This window comes from Bidens hawaiensis, unplaced genomic scaffold, assembly GCF_021521415.1.
Source record: "Bidens hawaiensis isolate Kalapana, Puna unplaced genomic scaffold, B.hawaiensis_p1.1 tig00056544_1, whole genome shotgun sequence".
NCBI classification, from domain to species: domain Eukaryota; kingdom Viridiplantae; phylum Streptophyta; class Magnoliopsida; order Asterales; family Asteraceae; genus Bidens; species Bidens hawaiensis.
The window spans coordinates 65482-78279 of record NW_027500174.1 but is presented as its reverse complement, the minus strand read 5'-3'; the positions used below and the strand labels follow the sequence as shown (position 1 = coordinate 78279).

Genomic DNA, 12798 nt, shown 5'->3' with positions numbered 1-12798 from the left:
GAAAGTCAGGCCTCGCCTGCAGAGCAGGGGCGGATTTATATAGAAGGTTGGGGGTGCACGGGAACCCCCAAGTTTCGAAATTATAGTGTAATTCTATATATAAAATAAGAAGTGCACGCCTTTATAAAATTGAAGTGCACCACCCTACTAAACTAAAAAATGGTGGAGTGGTTAAAACACTTTAAGCTATAGGTGATGTCCCATGTTCGAGGCTTTATTGGGCCGGTTTTTGTTTTTTTGTTTTTGATTTTTTTTTTACCTTTTATAAGACATGTGTTTTAATATTTTAGGGTTTTACTTACAAAAATTATCAGCCGCTACCCTACAGGCCTACAGAGCACGAGGACGAACGGCAACGACTTGATGCATATATCTATCCTTTGGCTCTTTTCCACGGTTTGTAATATTAATATATTAATATTGTTTTCAATTATATATTATCTACATGTTCTTTGCCATATTTTTATGTTTACATGTAGACTATTTAACCCAGCCATGTGTTTCAAGTTATTTAACTTTGAAATCAGTAATACTAGAAGCTTTTGAGTGTATCATTATTTGTGGTGTTCTTACATATTCATTGATTGTGTTCACCAACAAACAAACAATTATTTCATGAAAATTTTATATATTCATTGCCATATTTTTTGTGTTTTTATTTTGCAATGACGATGTCTTTTTTATGTTTCAATGACGATGTCTTTTTATTTTGCAATGGTGATGTCTTTTATATTTCAATATCGTATTTTTATTATGTGATAAACCGTACCCGAACCGAACCATCAACCGACCCAAACCGTCAAACCGGCCAGAGTTTTTTATATCCGGCTCCATGAAATTGGAACATCAAAAAATTGTGCACCCCTTGAAAAAAAATCTTGGATCCGCCACTGCTGCAGAGGACATGAATAAACAAACAAACTACACTTTTCTTTCTTTGCTTCTACTTGTATTTATTGTTCTTCAAAATAACAACAAACTCCCTCCATTTCATTTCATGATTCTTGATCCAAATATCAGCAACTAACTGCCCATCACCTCTTTATTTTAACTCCCCTTGTAAGTGTTTTTTAATATATATAATATACTTTTGCTAGGATGGAGCCTAATGATACTACAACTTTGACTTACTGGTTGACCTGGAAGTTCCTGCTATGCTTCATATGGGTCTTCACTCCCATTGTTATAGCATCATATTTGATTTCCAAATATGAAGCTTTTAGAAAGCAACAAAGAGCTTGGCTTCTTTATGACTATGAAGCATGGATGCCTTCTATAAAAGGATTACACCCTATTTGGTTATTGGCTTTTCGAATCGTTGCCTTTCGTTTGCTTCTAGCAGCTGCTGTTGCTGATGTTACCACTCACGGAACCGATTTGTTCTTTTATTATACTCAGTAAGTCTATTTTTTGTCATCTTTATTGATACTATAAGTGGCAATTTTGACCCGTTTTACAAAAAGAATTTAAGGGTCAAATCAAAAGGTTTATATTTATATTAAAAGGAGAAACTGGGAAACATTTTATGCAAAGATTGGATATTATTGTAGAAATATTGTTTTTCTAACCATATTTAGTGTACTAATCAAGTATATTTTTGTTTTGAAAATGAACAAAACGAATTTACGGTTCAAATCAAAAGGTTCAGCTAAAAAGGAGAAAAGGTGAAGCATTTTATGCATATATTATATATAGTTGTAAATTTTTTTAATCGTATTTAGTGTATTAATAAAGTGTATATATTTTTATGAAAAATGAACAAAAAGAATTTACGGGTCCAACTCAACCCGACCCAAATTACGTCTTGGTTTCTACTTATTTACCAGTGCAATGAAGTCGCGACTTGTATATTTACCTGATATGTTGTTATAATCATATGCAGGTTGTTTATCTATCAAATATATATATTGCAGGATCATAGTTTCCCACCTATAACTAATAATTGTGGTTGTGTTAACCATTAGTGCTTGATTTTGGTATAGGTGGACTTTGTGTTTGGTTACTTTCTATTTCGCGGTATGTTCCTTTTATTACCCAAATCTTCATTTTCATTTGCATTGACTAGAGGTGGAAAATGGCAATATGTGTAAATTAAACAGGTCAGCCTGGGCCGATCTATGTACATTTTTTTAGCTTCTACTAACATGTGCTAAATAAGATCACAAAATAAAAATATTATTCATTTCAAAATTATCTTAACATTTACTAATAAAGCGCGCCCTTTAAGAGTCAGATGACTTTCAACCTGTTTGACGCGTTGAAGAATAAACAAACGCAAATCGACCCACTTAAGTAAACGGGTCAAAATTGCCACATATAGCATCGGCTTTGTGACTGAATTCACGTTGCATTATAGGACAAATGTTTTTTTTTTCTCAATGATTTTAATACATTTCTTATAATAAAATCTTGAAGCTCGTTTGCAGTTTGGATCGTTGCTCTCGGCTTACGGATGCTATAGACAACACAAGACATGTGATGTAGGCCTGGATCAAGAATATTATTTGCCTCTCACCAATGAGAACAATACAGCGAGCCAACAAGCGAAAAATCATTTCTTGCTAACAGCTGCATTTTGGGGCTATGTCTTCCAAATTATTTTCCAAGTAAGTTATTTTATTTGTGTGCTTACATATATCATGTTTAATATCTTCAAATTTGACATACTTATAAAAGGTCCTTAACTTTTACAAATTCCATTTTATGTTGATTATGATGTTTGTTGGATATAGATGACGGCTGGGGCGGTTATGTTGACAGATTCCGTTTATTGGATTGTGATCTTTCCGTTTTATACGATTGTAGGCTATGAATTGGGCTTTGTGAGTACCCGCACTTATCTTTTATTACTAGGGGTCGGTTTTGAGCTCACACCAGACCAAAGTAATGAGCTTGGGCCTAAACATTTTTGTTAATTAATGACTAATTGATTATTATACATTTAAGCTAAGATATATGGCATACGCTATTTATTAAGTTCTTAAAATTTACTTAAAATTCAAAATTAAAAATGAAAATTCATAAATTCGGTTTGGTTTGGTTCGGTTCGGTTTGGGTTTTTTTTGTTTAAATTACACGCAAAACTGAAACCGAACTGAAAATTTGGCTTTGGCAAAAACATATACCAAACCGTCGGTTTTTGTTTGCATTTGGTTACGGGTCGATTTTTTAAGTTTCATGCTCATTATTTGTTGAAGATTTTTCGGTTTCCTATATCATGTGAATTTTTTCTTTATATATTCGTTGATAGAGTTGGCAAATTGGGTTCAGATGGGTTGGATAACGAGGTATAGAACGGGTACTTTATATTGGTCAAAGACTCAAAATGGGCCAGGATGACCCGAAACAATTTTTGTGCAGAAATTTATTATTTCTAAAAATAAATGGTTTGCCAAATGTGATTACAAAGATTATTCCATTTTAACATTAATTTTTTTTTTGGATTAATAGTTTTTATGCACTAAAAATGCACTTCAACAACATTCGACCCGTTTGACCCATTTTCTTCTAAGCGTTTTATTTTATTATCTGTGTTTGACCCGTTAGAGATAAAATATAGTTTAATCGACCCAATTATTAGTAAACTGTTCGAAACTGTCACTTTTTAACTTATTTATTTTAGAGATTTTGAACGGTTTTCATACTTCTCTTTTTCTTGTGTGCCAGTTGACGGTTGTTGTACATTCTCTTAATCTGGTTTTGCTCCTTGGTGACACATCGTTAAATAGCTTGGTAACTTTTCTTATTTGAAAGTCATTATTTATTTATTTTTTTAAAATTTTCTGTTTTGTTTTGTAATCTTTTATATGTTTGGAAATCCCGTTTCAGCGCTTCCCTTGGTTCCGCATTTCATACTTTTTTTTATTTACTGCTTTCTATGTGCTCTTTGAGTGGATTCTTCATGCCTTTGTTGCAACTTGGTATGCTATTTTCACCTTTTCTTTATTCACATTTTAAGCATACGTGTGCGCACACACACATATATATGTATGGTTAACTTTTCAATAACTTCTATATATTGTAGGTGGCCATACCCGTTTCTTGACTTATCTGTAGAATACGCTCCACTATGGTACGTATTTTCAAACATCTAAGCATCAGTACAATGTTAAAAGAATGTTGTGGGGGCCGTCCAAGTTTTCTTTATATCAAATAAACGCGACTCGGTTGAATGGTTAACCGGGTTGAACTGGTCAAAGGGTGTTTAAAGCATATTCAAGTGTTGACCTCTATATAGTCAAAATTTGGGGGATCGTTATATTAGTAACAGATTTTGTGGTCATTTTTAATATATTATTTATAGTCCAAAGGGGATTGTTGGTTCAAACCCGACCCTGCTCATTTTGACATGACAATATAATAACCCGTTTTAGCCTATTTATACGAAACCGGGTCAATTTTAGTAATATATTATTTTTTGATTAAAATCTTCTAAATCAGACAAAAAAAAGGTTTGACACATCAACATAATCCAACTCGTTTCAACCTGCCCTAAAATTCCCCTTTAACTCAAACTTGTCTTGACCCGTTACCCAACTTGCCACCTATTTTCTCCTAAAGTTAAAAATCTAATCTCCCTTTCTGGTTAATCTAATGCGGTTTTGTTGTCTCTGTCTGTAAAACATTATGCAGGTACTTGGTTGTTGCAGTATTGCATGTTCCATGCTACACCTTGTTTATGTTGATTGTGAAATTTAAGTATCACATTTTGGCGCGATGGTTTCCTCAATTGTCGAGATGACATTGTTTTGTTTGTACAAAGAAAGCAGTTGCTTTAATCCTCATGGGGATTATAGTTTTCATAAATTTAATTTCAAATAAAGTTGAGCTTAGTGCTTGCTTCTTATGCAAGGCGTTAGTTATCTATATCTGTTTAGAACTTGTAAAATGATAAAGATGGTTCAATAATAAAATACATATGCGTAACTATATTTTTCAAAAACTGATAAAAGGTTTAACTATTTGGTTCGTTGTATATATATAGCCGGTTCTAACTCATTGACCGGACAGTCAAACCGCATTACTTGCTTTGGTTTGGATGGCTATTTCGGCTTCAACAGTTTTGTGTTTTTACATATCTATCTAAATATGTAATTACTTATATTTAGACACTTCTACCTTTAAATTGTTTTTCATAATTACGAATGTGTATAAACATGGAAATCTTAACAAGAATTTTCACAGTTGTTTTGAGTTTTAACAAAATTTTAGAGCAAAACCAAAAGGGGTGAGTATGTTACTCTTAAATACTCTATTGATTTTTAAACGAGTTTATCACATGAAAATCTTACACGTTACATAATAATATGCAAGTAGGTAAATTCAAAGGGAAGAGAAGGAAAAATATAGTGATTCATGTTAATGTTAATTAGGGGTGTTCTTTGGGTTTGTTTTCGGTTTTCGGGTTTTTATGGTCGGATTTTTTGGGTTTCAAAGTTTTAACTCTTGACTCGAAACCCAACCCAAATCTCTCACGGGTTTTTCGGGTTCGGGTAATTCAGGTTCGGGTTTTTTCGGGTTGGGTTAACCGGGTTTCGAGTATCTTAGAAAAAAAACACAAACCCAATTTAAAAAAAAAAAAAAAAAACTACAATGCTAAAGTTAAAACAACATATTATTCTTTCCTTACAACACAAATAATCAAATAAAAAATACCTAACTTGATAAAACAATTCAATAGAAGAGTAAACCTAACTCGAACCATAATCGTATTCAATCAGCGTGATTTGGTTGTTCGATTACGGTTGTTATTAGTAATAAACGGAAAACATAAATTAATAATAAGCAATCCATAATAGTGAGAATGACAACAGTCGATTAGACTCAGATTCTGATAACTTTAATGGCTGAGACTTAACCTATTATACATAAAAATATATTTAATTTCAAAACTAGAAGTTTATTCGTGTTTTTCGGGTTGACCCAAATCTTATAAATCAAACCCGAGAACCAACCCGAATTACTTCGATTCGGGTTCGGGTTTTTCGAGTCGGGTTAGTTCGGGTTCGGGTACGGGTTTTTTCGGGTTGGGTTTCGGGTTTCGGGTAAAAGTGACAGTCCTAATGTTAATTGTTAATAAATCCACTTTATATCCCCTTCTCTGTCTTTCATAGATACTTTGCTTCCACTAAAATCTTCTCTTTAATTCCTAGGGATCACTATTACAAACGTCAGTAGTGTCACCCGTTCAACTGCTTACTAAACCGTTAGTAAGCACTCCTTTAGACGTCTTAATAGAAAGGCAGTGTTCGTATTTTTTCCTCACTAATTTGGGTCGTGATCATCCTTACAACTCTATTATGCTCTTAGTATGCTTATGTGTCACTTTATATGAGTAAACGAATAAGATTCTACAATAAAGTTTTATCAAACACACCTTATCATGATCTTTTGCTATCTTGACAAAATTGGGTTAAGATGGAACAGGAATTTCCCTACGGGCTAACGAAATTTTGACAGAGCATCCCTTATTTTCGTCTGTTTTCTTGTAGTGTGCCTAAATCATAAAAATACTGCACACAACCAACAAACATTCAAAGCATAATAATACTGAAAATTATTATTATTATTATTATTATTATTATTATTATTATTAAAAAAACTGCACACAACCAACAAACATCCAAAGTATAATAATACTGAAAATTATTATTATTATTATTATTATTATTATTATTTTACTTTTAAACTAATCTATTTACAATACCTAGTTTAATCAGGGTCTTGGTCAGACCCTACTTCCAATATGTTCATCGGTTCTAGTGGAGGATTAGTACCTCCGAGACGGTCTTGAATGGTCCATCGATATATGGTTTTAATCGATGTCCATTAACTTTGAACTTGTGACCGTCAAAATTTGAGATCTTGACTGTCCCATAGTTAAAAACTGATTCAACTATGTGTGGTCCAGTCCAACGAGATTTCAACTTTCCTGGGAAAAGACGTAAACGTGTGTTATATAACAGTACACGATCGTCAACTTGAAATTTTATGTTTCCTTTTAAATGTACGTCGTGTTATATAACAGTCACAAATAATACCCGAAAACGATTATGCATTTTTGCGTGACTTAATGTAGGGATGGAAATGGGTCGGGTTTGGGTCGAGTTTAGGTATTCCCAAACCCATACCCGGTTATGAAAGTCCATCCCAAACCTGTCCCAAACCCATCGGGTTTTAATTGGGTAATTACCCGTCAGGTTTCGGGTTTTCCCATCGGGTTTCGGGTTTCCAATCGGGTTTTGTCTACTCGGCCTAAAACTCATCGGGTTTCTATCGGTTTTTGACAAAATATAACTAATCGATCACAAATAATGATTACCATAAAAATAAAATGTCTCAAATAATTGTTATAAACAAGTTTCAACTTATGATATATTTAAAATATATAGAGTATAATATATGTAAACATAAAAAAGTTATGTTGGGTTTGTCGGGCATATAATCGGGTAAATGGGTTAATGTTATCGGGTAATCGGGTATATTACAAATCCCAAACCCGTCCCAAGCCCACGAAAATTTTCAAAATTAATCCCAAACCTGTCCCAGACCCTAATGGGTCGGGTATTACTCGTCCCAATTATGTCAGGTTTCGGGTTTTCTCGTCAGGTTCGGGTTTCATTGCCATCCCTAAGTTAATGTAATAAAATTAAAAAATTGGTTGTAAATTGTAACAAGCATTTATTTAGTGGACTAGAACAGAGGTGACAACAATGTTTATACTTAAAATAAACGGTTGGATATTTCCACTATTATTATTTATATATTTATTTAGCGCTCATCTTCTTGAGTGGCGCTAGCTAACCCTCCACTGTGTCCTGTCCTCCGCCGACCCAGTATCCAATTCAACTTATTAATTTCCATTATTCACATACATACATACATTCATACCATCAGGTAGCCGTATATTCCATCTCTGATAACCTAATTGTTGCATGCATGTACTAGTTATTATCATCATTAGACTGAATTCGATTGTATGCTTCCAGCTTTCCTAATTATATGCCACTAGTGCCTTGTTGTAACGCATCCAATATCTCATTCTCATTTTCATTTAGGTTAAGGATATATGATTTATTGTGAATGCGTGTTAAGCAGTATGCATACCTGTACTGGAGTTTTCATGGGTTCACTTCACCAGCCTAAGGAATCCAATTTCCCTCCCAAAGTCAGTCGCCAGGTCAATATTGGATCATTTAAACCTTTAAAAGTTGAAGCTACTGCAAAATCATCCACCCCTTCTCTACCACTAACAATCCCTGAAGGAGGTAATTATATTCATGTGTATGTTTATAATATTCACAAAAAACAATGGATGTTTTAATCTTTTATACTTTCACATCTCGGGCTGTCATGGAAGCAGTCGGTTCATGCCTCACTAACAAGTATTCTGAAGGACTTCCTGGAAAAAGGTCAACGTTGTCATTCCAGTTTATTACTTTTCTTGATCTAATACTCTTACTAACTTGCTATACCTTTTGCAGATATTATGGTGGAAACGAGCACATTGATGAACTGGAAACACTTTGTCAAAAGAGAGCATTGGCTGCATTTCACTTGGATGAAAATAAGTGGGATGTGAATGTTCAACCCATTATCGGGTTCCCCTGCTAATTTTGAGGTTTATACGGCGGTTCTTAAACCGCATGACCGCATAATGGTGAGTTGTATGTTAAATCCTGTTTTGAGCAATCCAAATTGTGTATGATATGTTTAGGCTTGTAAATGAACTAAATGAACACGTACAAAGAACGGATCTTGTTTATTATCTTTTGTTTAACTAAAGTCGAACACAACCAACCGAGCGAATGGATTTTTCTTGTTCTTGTTCATTCATAAAGAAAATGAACGTGTTTGTTAATGTTTTGGTTCATTAACGCCTAACAATATAACAGTATAAACATATGGTTCACGAAGATAAACGAATGCACATGACTGAGCTTACGTGAACAAACATAACTGAGCTAAAACCAATTAAGAGTAACATGAACACCAATGTGTTGGGCCTAAAAGAATATGAAGTCAAACAAACGTAAAGTAACATAAATGAACGAACATTCACAAACATAAATGAACAAACATGACATGTGTTCATGTTTGTTCGTTTAACTAACTTAACAAAAACTTTCGTTCATGTTTCTCCACTTATTAAGAAACGGGATGTAAACGAACTCCCTGCCTAGTGATTCATTAAATGTCATGTCCGTTTACAGGCCTAGATAGATTGCATCAAGCCATCAATGTATGTACATTATATTAACTTTGTTTAATTCAGGGACTTGACTTACCTCATGGAGGACACTTGTCACATGGATTCATGACTCCCAAACGAAGGGTTTCAGGAACATCCATATATTTTGAATCTATACCTTATCGTCTTGATGAATCAACAGGTACAATGGTTAATATTTGTTTTAATAATATATGTACATTTGTGTTATAACAGTATATACCCCTGACATCTATATAGGCCTCGTTGATTATGACATGCTTGAGAAAACCGCTACATTATTCAGACCAAAACTTATAATAGCCGGAGCTAGTGCTTATCCCCGTGATTTTGATTATCCTCGTATGAGAAAGGTATACCTTTACAAGTAAATTGACCAAAATGTCTAACAAAATTTCATATGCTTAAATAAACCAACTAACTGCTGATGAGATCTGATAGCTGATGCTGTTGGTGCTATATTGATGATGGATATGGCTCATATTAGTGGACGTGTGGCTGCTTCTGTTGTTGGCAATCCTTTTGAATATTGTGATATTGTGACAACTACAACACACAAGGTATTGTGTGAGTTGATTAAAACTGTGGTTTTATTTATAGAATGGATTCAAATGCATAAACCACCAAAATTAGGCTTGTAAACAAACTAGACGAACACGAACGGAGCCTGTTCATGTTTGTCTATCCAACTTTAGCCGAATAAATGATTGGACACGAACAATTAGACAAACGGGGTTTTCATGTTCGTTACAAATGAACATGCTCGGTGTTTGTTTATGCTCGTTTGTTAACAGTACAAATGAACAGTTCACGAACGAACATAACTGAACATTGATGAGCGAACGTAACTTAGCTAGAAACAGTTAGAAGTAACGCGAAGAACATTGCTTTGGGCCTAAAAGGTTATTAAAACTAGACTAAGTTGTAATGGGCCAAGAAGTTTTAAATGAAGATATTAATGTATGCAAATAAAAGAACTAAACACACGCAAAGTAAACTAATGAACATAAATGAACGTAAACGAGCAAACATAAATGAATTTACAAGACGAACATAAACAAACATAAATGAACAAATGAGATATGTGTTCATGTTTGTTTGTTTATTAAATTAACGGACCTCCCGTTGAGCGCTTCACAAACTTTCATTGAACGGTCCGTTCATAGGCCTACCCAAAATCACTTTATTATTATTGTAAGAATATAGTGTTTGCAATCATATGTTGAGACATAAATTACTTATGGTTGTTAAAAAACGGGTCAAAAGTGTTTCTGGGACGCCAACACGACTTTTTTTGACCACTGAAAAGCGTTTGCTTTGACCTTATGCATTTTGATTGACTGACTCGTTATCGACCCACTTGAACCGCCCATTTTGTAACCTCTATGTAGCATATTGTTATCGTTTTATTACAACTATATCTACAATTTGACTTCTGTTTGCAGTCTCAGAGGACCAAGAGGGGGCATGATATTCTTCAAAAAAATCCCGTTTTGGGAATCGACTTAGAATCTGCCATTAATAATGCTGTTTTCCCAGGTTTACAGGTTAGTTTCTAAATTACTTTTTTGTGATCTCTTGTTAACCTTATTTGTATGTTATTTAAAAAAAAATTACTTTAATAGGGTGGTCCACATAACCATACAATTGGAGGACTTGCAGTTTGCTTGAAGCATGCTCAGTCTCCCAAATTCAAAGCTTACCAGAACCAGGTATTTTGCATTTCATTTTGTTAGCAGGACTTTGACTTTTGTTGACTGGTTTAACCTGCGATTCTTGCAGGTTGTCTCTAACTGTCGTGCTCTTGCTAAACGATTAATGGAGCTAGGATACACATTGGTTTCTGGAGGGAGTGATAACCACTTGGTTCTTGTGGATCTCAGACCATTGGTAAACTTTCTTTTATCTCAAACAGGTCAAATAGTTTTGACTAAAAAATTGAGCTGAACTGGCCAAACAGGTTAGAAGTCGCCTTAAGGGTAGAATAGTAATCTAACCTGAAGGACCATTTATGAAAGCAAACTAGGTGGTTAGCGACTAAATCTGTAATTTTTAAATCACAAGGACGATATCTGTAATTTGGCTCAAGCCACAGGAGCCATCTGTGTAATTAATTAGCGACTAAATCTGTAAATTTTAAACCACAAGGACGATATCCATAATTTGGGCCAAACCACAAGGACCATCCATGTAATATACTATTTTATATCTTATTTCTTTAAAAGTAAATTACACAGATGGTCCCTGTGGCTTGAACCAAATTACGGATTTTGACTCTAAGTTACGGATTTAGTCTACCAACTTTTTCCCTTTCATCTCTGATCCAAAAAGCTATCTGGGTTAGTTTTATCGGTTAGCTTGGTGACATTTTAGTCATTTCACGAGTTAAAAAAGAACTGATGGGACCTCATCTTCACAGCTCCCGCCAGTTTTTGTTTTTTAATTTGTTAGATATGAAATGACTAAGATGCCCCTAAGCTAACTGATAAAGTTAATCCAGCTAACTTTTTGGACCAGCTGTGAAGAGAAAAAAGATGGTGGGAGACTTTTATCAGTTAGATATGAAATGACTAAGATGCCCCTAAGCTAACAAATCTGTAACTTTTAAAGTTCAGGGATGAAATCCGTAATTTGGCCCAAAGCACAGGCATGATCCCTGAAATTACTCTTTACTTTAGTTAAGGTTGCTGCCATTAATTTGATCTGTTCTTTAAATATAGGGTCTTGATGGTGCTAGGGTTGAGAAAATCCTTGATCTAGCTTCAATAACCTTAAACAAGAATTCAGTACCAGGTACACTTCAAGTGATCAAGTCTTTGATTTCAACTAGAAAAACCGAGCCACTAAATCTAAATATTCATACGTGACAGGTGACAAAAGCGCACTTGTGCCAGGTGGCATACGTATCGGCTCGCCAGCTATGACAACTCGTGGGTTCACCGAACAGGAATTCATTTATATTGCTGAGTTTATTCACGAAGGGGTGCAGCTGACACGTGAGGTCAAACAAGCGGTCTCTGGGTCGAAGCTTCAAGATTTCATGAAGTATGTAGCTTCAGATTTCAGCTTCTTCACAGATAAAGTTTCTGATCTGAGAAAAAGAGTCGAGGCGTTGACAACCCAGTTTCCAATCCCGGGTTTGTGAAAAGGATGAATTTTTAAGATAAAAGTGATAGTGTGAAGTAAGTCTACATCACTTGTTGGATGGATGTTGGGTTTTGTTGAGATTGTTTTGATCGACGATTTTGTAACTTAAATGGTATCAAGATCATGAAGTTTTAACCTCCAAGAGAAGAGGCAAAATGTATGGGTTGAGTACCATGTTAATGGGTCAGACCCTTTGTTTATCTATCTACCTTTTTATAAGTTATTATATATGCATGCGTTTGTATGAGTTGCAGAATTCTATAGACTTCTGAGTCATGAGAATTGAACTCAAATAAACATATTTATAGGTAAATGGAGGTGAAATTGTCTTGCACGTGTGAGTGAGTGGGCATGGTCATCATGGTCTATACTTTTATCATTGTTATTTATAATCTTTTGGTCAAGAAGGGTTTTCAATTGAG

At 34.4% G+C, this 12798-nt stretch overlaps 1 protein-coding gene and 1 pseudogene across 1 annotated transcript; both read left to right on the top strand.

The window, feature by feature from the left end:
* The first annotated feature begins 1094 nt into the window (after nucleotides 1-1094).
* Nucleotides 1095-4758, top strand: LOC143601481 (uncharacterized). The gene is made up of 8 exons (XM_077078885.1): nucleotides 1095-1397; nucleotides 1983-2016; nucleotides 2427-2606; nucleotides 2733-2822; nucleotides 3667-3732; nucleotides 3829-3920; nucleotides 4025-4072; nucleotides 4633-4758. The coding sequence occupies exons 1-8, from the start codon at nucleotides 1099-1101 to the stop codon at nucleotides 4739-4741; spliced, it is 918 nt and encodes a 305-aa protein (XP_076935000.1). The 5' UTR covers nucleotides 1095-1098; the 3' UTR covers nucleotides 4742-4758.
* A 3340-nt stretch (nucleotides 4759-8098) lies between these two features.
* Nucleotides 8099-12374, top strand: LOC143601479 (serine hydroxymethyltransferase 3, chloroplastic-like; annotated as a pseudogene).
* The last annotated feature ends 424 nt before the right edge of the window (nucleotides 12375-12798 follow it).